The 15,782-nt window shown below is 37.1% G+C and overlaps 2 protein-coding genes across 3 annotated transcripts; one reads left to right on the forward strand and one right to left on the reverse strand.

Annotated features, from left to right (window-relative positions):
• Positions 1-2,303: 2,303 nt before the first annotated feature.
• LOC103452902 (kinesin-like protein KIN-13A) lies at positions 2,304-8,534 on the forward strand. 2 transcript variants are annotated; one of them, XM_008392431.4, is made up of 13 exons: positions 2,304-2,917; positions 3,035-3,307; positions 3,428-3,646; positions 4,471-4,656; positions 4,826-4,930; positions 5,058-5,135; positions 5,293-5,374; positions 5,645-5,807; positions 6,254-6,583; positions 6,757-6,975; positions 7,078-7,672; positions 7,771-7,836; positions 8,019-8,534. In XM_008392431.4, the coding sequence occupies exons 2-13, from the start codon at positions 3,089-3,091 to the stop codon at positions 8,199-8,201; spliced, it is 2,445 nt and encodes an 814-aa protein (XP_008390653.3). In that variant the 5' UTR covers positions 2,304-2,917; positions 3,035-3,088; the 3' UTR covers positions 8,202-8,534. The 2 variants fall into 2 exon arrangements, with proteins under 2 accessions (XP_008390653.3, XP_070666580.1); XM_070810479.1 differs by having other exon boundaries at positions 2,495-2,921.
• A 438-nt stretch (positions 8,535-8,972) lies between these two features.
• LOC103452903 (ubiquitin-like-specific protease ESD4) lies at positions 8,973-13,889 on the reverse strand. The gene is made up of 9 exons (XM_008392433.4): positions 12,683-13,889; positions 12,403-12,482; positions 12,228-12,321; positions 11,975-12,073; positions 11,228-11,320; positions 11,023-11,142; positions 9,891-9,994; positions 9,712-9,784; positions 8,973-9,418 (listed from the first exon to the last, which is right to left on the reverse strand). Exons 1-9 carry the CDS (start codon positions 13,481-13,483, stop codon positions 9,356-9,358), a joined length of 1,527 nt encoding a protein of 508 aa, XP_008390655.2. The 5' UTR covers positions 13,484-13,889; the 3' UTR covers positions 8,973-9,355.
• Positions 13,890-15,782: the final 1,893 nt, after the last annotated feature.

A 15,782-nucleotide genomic window follows, 5' to 3' on the forward strand; every position in this document is an offset into this window, starting at 1 on the left:
AAAAAAAAAAAAAAAAAACTGAAAACGAACTGCTTATCAAATGAACACTTAGAAAAGCATGGTTTTTTTAAAGAATTATTAATTTTTAACTCAAAAAGTCCACCTAGAAAGCTACAGGGTTCATTTTTATGTATCTCTTTGCTGTCATCATCTTTACCACTAGTATGAATGATTATACAAACCCATAATTAATCATACAAATTACGTGGGGCTATCCTTCGTGGGTATCATCGACAAAAAAAAAGTTTGATGAGCGTAAATGCATAAATATGAAATGTTTAATTAGGTAAGCTTTTTTTTTTTTTTTTTTTTTTTTTGGAAAATTAGGTAAGCTTAACATCTCAAATCTTGAATCATTGAGTGTTTAGCCGGTTGTATTTTGGGTGACACTCGTAATTGCATTGATCTGCACCAATAGTATCTCAAGATTCAAGAACCTCTCTTTTTTTGACAATTTATTATAGAGAACTTTAACGAAAAGCACCTGGTACTGTTCACTTTAACGAAAAACCACATTTTTACACTAAAAAGTCAATCCTGGTACTATTCACTTTACCCTTTATTTTGTCCTTATCATTAAAACTCAAAGTTTTCAAGCCATTTTCATTAGTTTTCCTTTTATTCTATTCTAAATCACTCTAGTTAAGTATAAAGCGAGTAAATACATTGTCCAACCGAAAAGACATGAATAAATTTCTTTCATATTGTTCGTGATCAGCATCAATGCCTCCATGAGACGAACTTAGGATTAAAACAGCATTTTTTTGGGGGTAATTTTTGAGGAATGATTTAAGTAATATTTAGTTAATGAAAATCTTCTTTGTAAGGATTCCAAAGATCCTTCAATCATATTCATTCATTATATATCGTGTGGTAAAAAAATATGATAAATTTTTTCGTCTAAAATTAAATATAAACAATACCTGACGAAAACTGACCGTACGATGTACGATAAACGAATACGATTAGAGAATTATCAAAATTCTTCCAAGAGAATCCGAAAATGATCACCATTCAATGTAAAATAACATAAAGAAATAACAAGGTACAAACTTTCATGTGTTCATCGTTTTCGGTGGAGGTGCAAATCTCTAATTAAACCGACCCGCACTACGACTTATTGTGTTGCCTGCTGCCAAAGTGCCAAGCCTGCAACTGTGTGTAGATATGTATTTTAGTATTACCAAATTTAGCACATTGCTTTTTTATGCGTGTGATTATTCTATTTCATGAACCCTCGTGTGTGCACAATTTCAGAGCCAGAACTCGCAGTTCCCACCGTCCTATTTCTGAATTTCACAAAAGATTCCAGCCATATTATCTTCACACTAATTTTTATGGGGTCTGGAGGTACGAGATATTTTAGATTTGTTTAAGCGTCAAATTTTTTATTCGATATAAAAGATTTAAGAGATAATATTTATGTATTTTGATGCGAAAAAATAATTTATATGAAACGAATGTATCATCTTGTGACATTTTAATTCGATAAACAAATTGTCATATGGGGCAAAACGTACCCATGATAACATATTATTGAACAAGGAACGTAACAGACGGTGCACTTGTTTTATGTAAATCTTTCTATTAGTGCGAGTTTGACCCCCACCATCCTCCTCCCTCTTAGCATTTAACAATTTAATCCAACAACGTTATCGTTTGTCAAGAGATTTAACGTGAAAAAAACTTGAAATATCTTATACTCTGAAACACCATAATATTTTAAAAGATTTTGACTAGCATAAGGAAAGTTACAGGTGATTATGATCTCATTTGTTTGGACCATACTTCGTCAATTCCGAAACTACCAAGCACCGATCATCTCCATATTTTTAGGGGCCTCTTGGCCACCATCGTGCAATTCACTAGCAGCAGGAATCGAACTTAAGACGTGTTGTGTGAATTATGAGCCTGAAATTCATTATCAACCATTAAGCCATCCCGTGATAGTTACTCTTCAATGTGCTACAGAGATGGTGTCGGTTGATTCAAAACCTTAGAGATGGAGCTGGTTGATTCACCTACTATATCATCATATTCACCAAAATTCTAAAAATTATTTTAACTCCATATATAGAACTTTTGTAAAACCCCAAGAAAAGCCAAATGAGAACAAAAATGTATTTTCTGTTTAGGAAGGGAAGAGAAAAATGAAAAAAAAAATCTTTTTCGTTCAAAAGTTGCTGCATTGGTGGGTGTAGAAAGAACGACAACCAAACACGGCCTTAGCCGTCGGGTCCCCCTTTTGGAATTGGTTCCAAACCCAAGGCCCATATAAAATTTTAAAAATCCAGGGTATTTCCGTCAATTACATTATTTATCCAAAAAGCCTCTCTTCCAGTTCCGGAACGACGCATCCGAAAATTAGGAAAATTCGAGGACAAATTAGTCCTTTCAAAGTAATTTCAATTTTGTAAATAGCCGTTTAATAATTTTGAAATTTATAACGACGTCGTTGTCCTCTCTCTCTCTCTCTCTCTCTGACTTTCTCTCTCTTGTTGTCACAGAAAGATTATTTTATAATCCAAGCAAGCCGTCCAAATCTCTCTCTCTTCCGTGGAGCCTCTTACCATCATCAACCCCATTTGCGAAGCCAAATTCCAACAAACCCTCCCTCCCTCCTTACAATCAAAATTAGGGTTTTGCTTTCTCCCAATTCGCTCGCAGATCTGATCGAAATTGCTATTCTTTTCTTTTGATCAATTGATAACCGCAGATCTTGGTTGCGTAGTTTCTTCTATTTCATCCGGTCCGGTTCGTCCGATTGCGAATGCAAGAATTTGATTGATTTTCTGCATTGTTTGGTGTGGAATTTCTGAGATCGATTCGATCGAATTGCAGATTCTGAGGGTTCGAAATCGCATTTCCGTTGGTTTTACTTTCATGTCCCGCTTCGAATTCGAGTTTTCTCCACCCTGTGAGTATATGTAGTTTCATGCAGATCATCGTGCTTCTATTCGTTTGAAATTCTTGTGCTTTTTGCGTTTTACGTGTTTATATAAACGCATTTTGGTGGTGTGTTTTTGTGGAGCAGTTGTTGGTATTTAGATCCTGAAAATTGGCTCCTCAAAGACGGTCGCAGCGCCACATGGGTGGCCAGATGCAGCAGAGCAATGCCGCCGCGGCAACCGCTCTGTACGACCACGCCACCGGCGCTGCCGCAGGGCCTCTGCACAATGCAGGGCCGACAGGTGATGCTGGTGATGCGGTCATGGCCCGTTGGCTCCAGTCCGCCGGGTTGCAGCATCTGGCCTCACCAGCTTCCACGGGCATTGACAATCGTCTCCTTCCCAATCTCCTCATGCAGGTATTGTTAACTTGTATTTATAACCATTACCAATAAGATTGTGCTATCTTATGATTCTTATCCTCCTTTTACATGTGTGAATACGTGATCACTGATGTCTAAGTGTTTGATTTGTAAAAGGGTTATGGAGCTCAATCTGCCGAAGAGAAGCAGAGGCTTTTCAAATTAATGCGAAACCTCAATTTCAATGGGGAGTCTGGTTCTGAGCCATACACACCTACTGCCCAATCTCTGGGAGGAGCTGCATCGGATGGTTTATATTCTCCGGAATTAAGGGGTGATTTCGGAGCGGGGTTGTTGGATCTTCATGCTATGGATGATACAGAGCTTCTGTCCGAGGTATAGTTCTTAAATAATTAATGAATATTCTGCCTTTAACTCAACTTGAAAAGTTCTGCATGAATTGATTCTGTAAATTCATAACAACAGAAGCCAGTACATCAATAACTCTCGTGTCTACTAAGTATCAGACGATGAGGTAGATAACTAATCGGTGACAGTCATTTTATTTGAAGTTGCCTTACAACGCTTTATGCTATTATTCAAGATCTGCAGAATTCTGACCAGTTGTGCGCTTTGGTATATCAAGTTGTGACACCATTATTTTGGTCTGAAATTACGGCCCAGCTCTTATGAGCTAAAATAAATTGAAAATTCAAATGTCTCACTTGTTTTGCTGGGATACCCAAATGCTAAAACTCAGATTTGGGTTTTGACTCTAAATTTGGATTGGTCAAGGAAAAGTTTTATTTTATGTTATTTCTACCCGACCATCTTGGATTTGGCAAAAAACTTATATTTGGGTTTTGAGATTCTGGTGCATTGGAGAAGGAAAAAGATTTTTATTTAGACCCAAATCTAACATCTATGCTGCAGATGGCCAATATTTGATTCTATGGCTAGCACGGTTCCATTCTTGTTTCCTTTATCTATCTGTAATTGGTCTGTTTTAGATTTGATATATATTTATAGCTGCAGAAAAACTGTTTGTACCTTTGTTGGAAACTAGGAAGCAAGAGGAGTTAAATTCTCACTTACTTTGGAAATGTTGTGCATAACGATTACAGCTATCGGGCCATAGGAAGAAAAGAACTACAATTTCTGTTCTTTCTTGTTCTGTTCCTTTTTTTGTTAATAAAGTGCGGTATTGTTTACACGTGCAGCATGTCATCTCTGAACCCTTTGAGCCATCACCATTTATGCCTGGTGGTAAAGAATTTGAGGATGAGTTGAATTTGACAAGTAATAGGCAGCAAAGAGTGCTACCTGATCCAGATCCATCATTTCCATTAGCCCAGAGTGAAAAGGAGAGCACAAAGGAAAACAATGTGGCTAAGATTAAAGTTGTGGTATGTGTGCTTATATCTGACTTGGTTCCTTATTTCTGTATGAATGCTTTGTATCATATACCATTTTTGGCATCTTCTGTTGTGTGATTTGGAGGCATATGATGGAATGTCAAGTCTATTACGTTTCATGGAAATTTTGAAAGATTTGTGCTCTAATGGTTAATATTAGGTACGCAAAAGACCTTTGAACAAGAAGGAGCTTTCACGGAAGGAGGAGGATATTGTAACCGTGTATGACAATGCTTATTTGACAGTCCATGAACCCAAACTAAAGGTTTGTTCTCAGCATTCACAAGGCACCAGATGCTACTTGAACTTTTAGCTGAATTTTGTTTTTGGGATTGAAGTCTCTTTTCCTCACATATCTTCTTTGGGATTTACTTTTTGTTCTCATATGATAGGTGGACTTGACTGCATACGTGGAGAAGCATGAATTTTGTTTTGATGCTGTACTGAATGAGCAAGTTTCAAATGATGAGGTCAGAGACTAAAATTTCCATGTACACAAGTGTCTAAATGTTACCTAATTCCTTTAGTGTTTAGGATACTGTTGCATATTGGGCATAGTCTGTTCCTCTACGATTGTTATCAGTTCGATAGAATAAGTTTGATGACTTTAAATGCTTTTTGGAACAGGTATACCGGGCTACTGTAGAACCAATCATTCCCATAATTTTTGAGCGAACAAAGGCTACATGTTTTGCTTATGGTCAAACAGGTATGTTGTTCATATGATCTTCCCTTTTAATACACTACATGATTATCAGCTTATCCTTGTTGATACTTTATTCTTTTCCATACATGTATTAGACAGTCATCAAAATGCAGTATCTTTTCATTGGTTGAGTTATTAATTGTACTGAGCTTGTGATAAACTGGAGTTTAGATCTGAGACATTATATTAGTGGTTTTACTTAATGCTATGTGATCCTTTTCAACGAAGTTAAATGTCTGCATTATTGAAGTACTAATGAGGTTTGAATTATAGGTAGTGGTAAGACATTCACAATGCAACCGTTACCTATCAGAGCTGCAGAAGACCTCGTCAGATTGTTACATCAGCCAGTTTACCGTAACCAGAGATTCAAATTGTGGCTTAGCTATTTTGAGATTTATGGTGGAAAGCTCTTTGATCTTCTCAGTGATAGGAAGTACATCTCTTTGCTTCATTGGTTCTTTTATTTTGATGTTATGAACATATTCAAGTTCATTGTTTAATTTTTTTTCTTTTAAATTTTTAAATTTAAATTGCTACTATATTCGAATGGGATTTGAACCCAATATCTTATTAGAGGAGGTATAGGCTTGTAGATACTTTGGGGAATAGGCTATGTTAGTGCATTATAATAGTCTGATGAGTAAAAAGATTGGGTGCAAGTTAGATTCTGTGGAATCATTATGGTATTTGGGTTCTGATTATGTGCAATTCTGGGTTCGACATGCATTGTGCATCATTTTCTTTTATATGCAACACATTTCTTTTCATGCCATTTAGACATAATGTACATATGTATATGTATATGTGAATTTTGGTTCACTTGGCGGTGTACTTCTATAACTGTGTTATGACATGAGTGACTTCATTCCTTTACAATAGGAAACTATGTATGAGAGAAGATGGACGACAACAAGTTTGCATTGTTGGACTGCAAGAGTTTGAAGTTTCAGATGTACAAATTGTTAAAGAATTTATTGAGAGGGGGAATGCTTCTAGAAGTACTGGATCGACAGGTGCTAATGAGGAGTCTTCTCGGTCTCATGCTATTTTACAACTTGTTGTTAAAAAGCACACTGAGGTAAAAGATTCCAGGCGAAACATTGATGTAAATGAATCTAGAAGTGGGAAGGTTGTGGGAAAGATCTCTTTTATTGATCTTGCTGGTAGTGAAAGGGGTGCCGACACCACTGATAATGACCGACAAACAAGGTAATCTTCCAAGTTTATCTTTTTTTGGGCTGTACCTCTTCCATCAGGATAATGCTTCTTAGGCTATAAAATAAACCATTATTGTTCTTCGCATTCATTGTAATGCAAGTTTTATATTGGCATGATGATTTACTGGCTACTGCAGTTTCTTTAATTAAAATGGGTTATTGCAGAATTGAAGGAGCAGAAATTAACAAGAGCCTTTTGGCACTTAAGGAGTGCATTCGTGCCCTGGACAATGATCAGATCCATATACCTTTCCGTGGAAGCAAACTCACAGAAGTGCTCCGTGACTCCTTTGTTGGAAATTCAAGGACTGTTATGATATCTTGCATTTCTCCAAATGCAGGGTCATGCGAGCATACACTTAATACTTTGAGATATGCAGATCGGTATGCTTTATGCTATTGTCAACTTAAATAACTCTAAGGACTTTGCTACTGGTTAATGATTACACTTATGTTTCAAACTAAAAGATTATTTTATACAAACAGCGTGAAAAGTCTTTCAAAGGGTGGCAATGCTAGAAAGGATCAAGCCATAAATTCATTACCACCAGCGAATAGGGATGTTTCATTAGCATCTTCTACACTGGTTTCTTCTGAGGTAGAGGATGTCCGTGAGCAACATCAAGAAGTTAAAGTAGCTGATACAGGTAGAAGAGCTGTGGAGAAAGAAAGTTTCTCATATATCCCTCCTACTCCAGAGTTTGACAAGCAGCCAGCAAAGTCGTCATCAAGTAATCCCATCAATGTTCGGGAAGAAAGTGGGGTGCCTTCTGGTTCAATGGACAGGGAGAGATTTGAAATGAATAATTCGTATGGTGATAATTACAGTCAGAAGTTGCCCAATTATTCTAAAAACTCGGTTGATACAGAAGAGAGAGTACAAAAGGTGTCGCCACCTCGTAGGAAAGTAACCAAGGATGAAAAATCAGAAAGGCTGGGGAACTGGCCGAAAAAAGTTGGTTCGGATCTCTCCACCACAAGCTCTAAGCAGCAAAGTACCGGAATTTATAATGCAAGCAATGCTGGATCCAGACAATCTGAGCCTGAAGTTCCTGATGGGAATATCAATGCCATTCTTGAGGTTGGTACTCTGTGGCCTAACTCATTTTAACCGTGTAGTTATTTTTTTAAGTTCTCCTGCACCCCCTGCTAATTTGTTGAGTTCTTTGGACTGTTTAGGAAGAAGAGGCCCTTATTGCTGCCCATAGAAAAGAAATTGAGGATACAATGGAAATTGTTCGCGAAGTAAGTGAAAATTTTTGTCTTTTGATTTTAAAGATGAGATTTTCTATTGGCTATTATCAGTCGTGCATAACATGCAAACTCTCCGTTTTAAGTTATTGTTTGGTTTTGTACGTTCATGAACTTTGAATGGCGTTTTTTTTCATCTTTTCACATGGTGCTCATCCCTGTTGTTTGGTTACCAGGAAATGAAACTGTTGGCGGAAGTGGACCAACCGGGGAGCCGCATAGACAACTATGTGACCCAGTTGAATTTTGTTCTTTCCCGCAAGGCAGCCGGTCTGGTTAGCCTTCAAGCCCGGCTTGCAAGATTCCAGCACAGACTAAAAGAACAGGAAATACTAAGTCGGAAAAGAGTACCTCGTTAAGGCAGGCACTTTGTTTCGCTGCGCACTGTATCTTGTATTGTAGACATTACAAAGCAGGAGGCCTGTGGGAGAGGATTTGAGGCATTGCAGACTCCGGACTTTGTTCACATCCAGACTTCTGGCTTGAAGCACGGGAATGGGGATAGGATTCGTGTCTTTTGCCGGTAATTTGTGTTTTCTTTTGTAATTCTTTAGATAAGTCCGTCGATGTGTTCTTGCCGAGTTCCTCTGGATTTTGGATTTCGGCTGTTGTGTAATGGTGACCGGGGATTTGATTGCACAAAGTATTTTCTAGTAAAGGAAAAAAAATGAAAATATAAGGTTTATATTTCATTTTGTTTGGTTTTTACTGTTCCTCGAGTAGCCATGTCAGAGAGTTGCAAGCCCCTTCTAAAGGATTTGGATCCTCTCCTGAGCTAATGGAGAGGATCCTCCTAACCACTAATCATGGGCCGTTGGATTTTTATCCAACAGCTATAATTATTATAACTTTAAAAGGGCCCTCCTGGTTGTAGCCGTTGGATAAAAATCCAACGGCCATTGATTAGTGGTCAGGAGGACCCTCTCCATTAGCTCAGGAGAGGATCCAAGTCCCCTTCTAAAGGGCTTGCAACTCTAGTGCTAAAATCGCATTTACTCCTGCATCTGAGGTTTTGAGACCGTTTCTTTTTACCACAATTTTAACCACTCGAAGGGTTTCAAAAGCACTTGAGCAATGGTTTGAAGGTGCCTTGAGTAGCTATATTTCTGAATTCCCAAAGCATAAGCAAATTGGCCAAAACAAACGAAACCTTTGTTTTATAAATAGAAATATTTCTCACGACAGTTGGATCAAGATACAAAGGACCAAAAGGAAACCTGCAGTCTAGGATTTGTTCAGGCTCTCAACATTTATGTTTCCGGCAATCAAGGTTCCCACTTGTATTGTATATACAAGTAACTATTTCCGCATCGTGCTCTGATAAGCCTTGACTTACAGGACTCACCTCGCCAGGACAACTCTCAAATCACTCAAAAAAAATGCGAAACTGGCACGACCGGCAATAACACTATGAATCTAATGCAGACATTGATGGGCACACCTACTTCATGATATCATTAGCTAATTCCTGATTGGTACTACAGCATGTCAAAAGCTTGCTTCGTAGACACAATCAGTCTGCTCTCAATTTTAGGATCTCCTTCGCTGTTCTCGATCGAAAATATGGCATGTGTTCCTGCAATGACAATAAAAACAGGGTTGAATCATACTAACTAAAAGTTGTTCAGCAGAGCGAGGAATGGTTGGTAGTGCGAGTTTTTCATGGAAACCTAATCCAAGAGCAGGCCATACATGAGCAGTTCATTCTATTGCATACTAGTACGAGAGGAAAGAAGAAGAAATAAAAGGAGCCAGTACCGAGATTCTTCCCCCTAGAATATTGGCTATAATTTCCCATTTTAAAGGTTTGAATGCATGTGCAGTCAAATAAATATGAATTAGCAACAGAAGCATCTCTATATGCGTTACCTGTTTGAAACAGAGCCCAATATCCCTGCTATAAAAGTCAGCATATTTAACCATGAAAACACCACAGTCATACCTGTTATAAAGAAATTGATCAGAACAATTAATTATAAAGAGTTCGCAAAAAAAAAAATATTAATAATAATTTCCAGCAAGTGTCAAGACATGCAATGTTAGCCTACCCATTCTCCTGCTCAGGAAGGTTGTCAACATATTCTAATTCCCAAGAACTCAAATCGATATCCTCTCCACTCTTGTCCTTCACTTCATCAACGTAGTATTTAGCCTGCAAATATACACAGTGAACCGTTAGCTGCAACTCAATTGATTGAATGGATTTACTACTTTTCCTACCATTTTCTCAGGGCCTGCCATAAGAATCGAGAAAAGGAAAAAGAAAAAGATGAATAAACTACCAGGTGGGCCTAATAATATCTTCTGGCCTGCACAGAATATACTGTTTTTCTTTTGGCCGTCAAAATGAGGCAAATAAACAATAGTACCGGATGGATCAGCTAAATGAACAAAAGGGAAAATAGTGATACTTCTAACTATGATGTTAAAATCAAAGTTCTGACAAGCCATTGTTTCCAGAGATGTGATGTCCATATAGACTGGTGGAGCCAGAACTTCATATGGGTGGGCGGACAACCTAAATTTAGTAGCCATTTCCTAAAACTGCACAATTCAAAGCCATATACCTTGAGGTGGGAGACAAGACCACTAGCAGTCTTAACATTGAGACGGCCTGGTAGCCATAGTGTTCAAAGGGTTGGTTGGGAAATCATTATGTGCAACTACATAACAAATGAGGAGTGTATTGTCTGCACTACTTTTTGGCCTTCAAGCTTCTAGACAATTAATTCAAATATCACTTACCACCAATTAAGATTTTTTACTATGAAGAGTTAATTGATGGTAGATGATTGATGAAATGGTTGCTCAGACATCATGAACACTAAAATGTTTCTGAGTGGAGAATGGCTTTGGATTCAATAATTTGATGTGCAGATTGCATACCACATTAAGAGTGCATGCAGGGAGGGATATTCTTCCCAAGTTCCGCAGGCAAGGCTGACAATATGATTTTATACACTTTTAAAACCCAGACAGTTCCCACAGATGGTTTATAAAAGAGTAGCAGGAAATTATAAGGTACCAACAATGGCAAGAATTTTAGTATTATAAAAAAAAATACCAACGTCCCATACCCCTTACCACAAAAAATAAAATAAAACAGGTGTTATCGAGGGTAAGCACCATGCATCAATAAATTATATCAACAGCCAAACAAAAGATGACTACAAAACGTACCAATATTCTCATCACTTGGGTATCCCTTCCTTTGAGTGAATCAAGATACTGTAACTTCTGATCTACCTTGTTAATAACTGCCAAGCACCAATGTATTTCTTTGTGGATGGGGACAAATATCTGAAAAGAAAACCACTTATGAAATAAATGTGATTTCCGTAGAACTGAGTATATGGTGTAAGGAAAAAGGTTTGATTAAAGTTACTTTGTCGCAATCAATGAGGTAGTATCCCAACTTTCTTTCGGTAGTCCACCTTCTGACAGATTTATAATCATAGCCACCTTTCCCACTTATCAACTGCACATTAAATTTCAGAAAAATAAGAGCATGGAAAATCTTAATCGGACAGCAAAGATGGTACCCAATCTAGGCAAATTATTACTAGGAGTGTGAATGCACGGGCTGAGTTGACAGGCCTTGCCTGCAGTTAGCCTAAAGAGCACATGGCTGAGCTCTCAACCCAGCCCAGCCATCAGGCCTAAAGTTGATCAAAATGTAATATACGTAAACAATGGGACAAACAACTGGGGCATTTCGGGTCAGGCTTATATCAGGCTGATTTATTTTCTGAACTTCAAATCAAATGTTTTAAATCAGCCACAACTCAGACGAGACTTGTCCTAAAGGTCGATGAAATTGCAGCACAATTTGACCAATTGAAAATAAACTGGAATTAGAGCTTCATATATTATTAACATTTTCAAAACATATATTGTTTCAACTCTTAAGGAAGTTTCATAAATCAAGGAGTGACTATATAATTCATAATAGTGTGCACTTATCTAGACAAGAAATTAATGATATCAGCAAAATATTTGCCAAACTCTTCTGACTGTAAAAAGAAAAAAAGAAAAAAGAAAAAAAGAGAGAACTAAACAGGATATGCATATACAAATATGTGCCGAGAACCATGACTAAAAGATATAAGAAGACTACATGCAAATTACAAACCTTTGTATAGAAAAATGTGTTGAAGAAGTGACATTTTAAGAACTTTTGTGGTTCTCTCTTCTCCCTCTCTTTCAGCAATTCAAGGTACACATTTATGACCTGAAAGCAAGAAAGTGCACGTTATCAAGAAACTAAATTACCAGTTTGGTAAGCCCGTATAAGTCCCACATCAACCATTAAAAACAAAATCTAATGAAGAAACTTAATCTTTGTCATTGCTAAAAAAAAATGTAAACACATAACCTAAGAATACCTCATCCTTCAACCACGCCCCTGGTCTAAGGCACTGCAGAAGTTCACCAGTTATCTCTATGTTTGAGTTCTCATGAGTTACCAAGATCCTCTTCCTGTTGAAGGAACCCCAACAATGTTATAGTTTACCATACACCAATTTTAAAATGAACCAATATATATGCATAAATCCATACCGGTTGGAGGAAGAAAATGCTTGCTCAATCTCCGCCACTTCCTCCTTTCTAAGAGGGACAAATGGTTCAACGGGCACAACCTAAAAAGAAATGGGAATAGCTTATTAAGACTTCGTTACCAATCATTACTTCCAGGTTGATACAAGCTTTTTAACTTTAGAATTAGTAACAATTCTTCAAACTACATACCAAGCATATCCCCAGATAACCAAAGAAATGAAAATTATACTTTATAGTTTATAACAGGTAGAAAGTTAATGCAAAACGATAAAACATTCACCTCCACTGGTTTCTTTTGTGGACGCAGCGATTCAAGCATATACCGTTTCTTCCAATGGAAGTCAATTTGGAAATCCAAATGTTTCAGTTTCGGAGTCCGCCTCTCTACACTCTCAATCAACAGCTTGTATGCTGCCTTACTTGGCACACCCACCTCACGATTCAGCGACAGTGAGTCCAACATCTTCCCTGCACTGTCCTCTTTGAAAGCAGTATTCGTAGTTGTGGTCAAGTCTGAAACCACTGAAGAAGCCGATGGATGAGTAGCCTGAGTTCCACAATCCACCATCTTCGTATCCAATTCCTGCCCATAATCCACCACAGAAGGCCCTTCTTGGTCATCTTCCTCTATAGCCACAACTTCTTCTATGCTTGAATCCTCGGAAACCCGATCATCTTCAACCTCCTTATCCAATTCAATCACCTCCTTGTCCTTGGTCGAATACCGAAATGCACTGAAGGCGACGTTCTTTGCCTTGTCCAAATGGTAACTCAGTACATTGCCCATCGACCGCTCTTCAGGAACCCCTCTAGTTTTCGGACTCAAACCACGAAAGGACCCGAATTTTTGTGTTCTGCAAGGGGCGTGAACTCTAGGCAATGGGGGCTTTATATCCGGGTACCGAGAGAGCCTCGAACCGGCGCTTTTAGAAGAGACGATGAGTTGGTTCGGGCTCTGATTCACGTGAGACAATCTGGGTCGCTTCGAGCTTTGAAAATTAGGCAAATTCAGAGATGGGTGCGCACAATTGAAGCTCAAACGCTCGTCCCCTCGCTTACGGTTGCTGGTTAGCGCTCCCATTGATAGACCCGGAGCTCAAAAACCCTAGAAATTCACATCTCATCTGATGAAAACCATGTTAGGGCAAACAATCACCTGGCGAAACTTAAAACCCTAAATGTGGCGCAATCGGAATTCAAAATTAGGGTTTTTGGTAAGCTGCGAAGAGGAAAAAGGGGGGAGAGAATGGTTCGATTGGAGCTTGTTGAAATCGGAAATTTGAAGGGAGCAAAAACCCTAGAAACGCACCAGAAAATCTGTGGAGACAAAAGTGTTCCCGCTTCAATGAAGATTGAAGGGCTTGAGAAGAATTTTTTGATTTTGTTTAGTCGGAGAGTAATTTTAATTTTGACGCAGTTTGAGTTGGGATCTGCATTTCCCAATTTTGCTCGTGTGCGTTTTAAAAAAGAAAATTTAACCAAAAACTTCAAATACCGTTTCTTTTAACGAAAAATTATATTTTTATATTAAAAAATCAATCTTTATACTATTTATTTATCTTTTATTTTACCTTTATTATTAAAACTCAAAGTCTTGAAGTTATTTTTAATATTTTTCCTTTTAAGAAACGCTTCGGCTTTTTGGTAGAATTACTTTTTGTTTTTTTACATCGATATTATTTTAATCTCTACTAATTAATAAAATATTTATTGTCAACCAAAATTTTATGAAATTATTAGTTTAACCCTTTAATTAAAACATAACATGAATAAGAAATATGAGGCACAACTGTAATTTCATACAATCAAATTTTGCTATTTTTTTTTTCAAAACCTCACTTACATGTAATCCTAACATATCTCTAATTAAAAATAAATAAATAAATAACTTCATACTCTCACATTCTCTATCACTCTGTTCTTCTCTCCTTCTATTTCAAAAACAAAAATAAAAAAAAATTCTCACACACTTTGTGTGCACCCATATGCTAGCTATTTTTAAAATAACTAAAAAGTTTTTGGTGAAATTGATTTTACGTTTTAAACACTTTAAGTGTTTTTCAGAAGAAACACTATTTTTTGCATAAATCATTTAAAGTGTTTTTCAAAGATCCACTTAGATTTTTACTCATAATGAATTTTAAAAATATTTTCACTAAAAACGCTTTCAGTCATTTTATAAATATTTCCAAATAAGCTATACATTAAGGGGAAAAAAAACAATTCTTTTTTATGCAAAAAAATAAAGAAAAAAAAAACCTTTCACCCATTACTATACATAAGGTTTTAACTACTTTCGTTGTGACTTTCTTAGTGTTTACGAATAACCAGTAGTTCAAATCTTAACAAGTAAATAATAAATTAATTAGGAGAAAAATTAGTTTCGAACTAATTTCTAACTTGGTTGATCATTAATTATATAAACATGCCTGCTTGAAGAAATGTGTATGAAAATCGTATACGTTAAAGAGCGAGTGCGAAAGAAATTATTCATTATATTATGTGATAAACATAATTTTATGGCTTGAATGTCAAAATGATCAACGTGTTATAGTCATATGGCCAATTTAGTCTTTGTGTTTTTTATTTAGCTAATTTAGTCCTCGTATTTGTCTTTGTTAGCCAATTAAGGACATTTCATTTCATCTCTATTAAAAAATTCATAAAAAATTATAAGAGATATAATTACCTTTTATCTTTACAGAAAAATGATTTGAGAAATAATACATATAAGAGAAAAACGTCCAATATGAAAAAATGATTAAGGTTGTGATATAGAAAAGAGAGGGGGTAACGTTAGGGAGGAGGTCGGGAGTTGGGAGGAGAATAAATTTTCTTTTAATTTATTTCATTTGAGATACTTTAAATGGTAAATTACATAGTAGCCCCTCAGGTTTAAGGTCTATTACAATCTCATACAACGTCTTTAAAACATTTCACTTTCATACATCATGTACCATTTTATTTCAAAATAATACATCCGTTAGATTTTCCGTCCATTAACCTGTTAAATGCTGACGTGGCTGCCACATTTGTGCTGATGTGGCTGCCAAATGTGTGCCACGTGGCAAAAATAATAATTTTTTAATTTTTTAAAAAAAAACATAAATCTTCTAAAATAAAAAAATAAAAACCCAGAAGCTGAACAAAACCCCACCCCCGTGAACCCCCCTTATCCTTTTTCTTCCCTGCTCCCATCTTCCCACACCCCATACCTGCACCAGAGAACAACCCAGATCCCATATCCCCGCGAAACCCATACCCCATATGACCACCCCCAACCCATATCCTATTACCACGCCCCCCCGGCACGAAACCTAACCCAGATCCCATTACCACCCCTCCGACGCGAAACCCATATCCCCCCCCCCCGAACTGCA

Source organism: Malus domestica, chromosome 13 (genome assembly GCF_042453785.1).
Source record: "Malus domestica chromosome 13, GDT2T_hap1".
Classification (NCBI taxonomy): domain Eukaryota; kingdom Viridiplantae; phylum Streptophyta; class Magnoliopsida; order Rosales; family Rosaceae; genus Malus; species Malus domestica.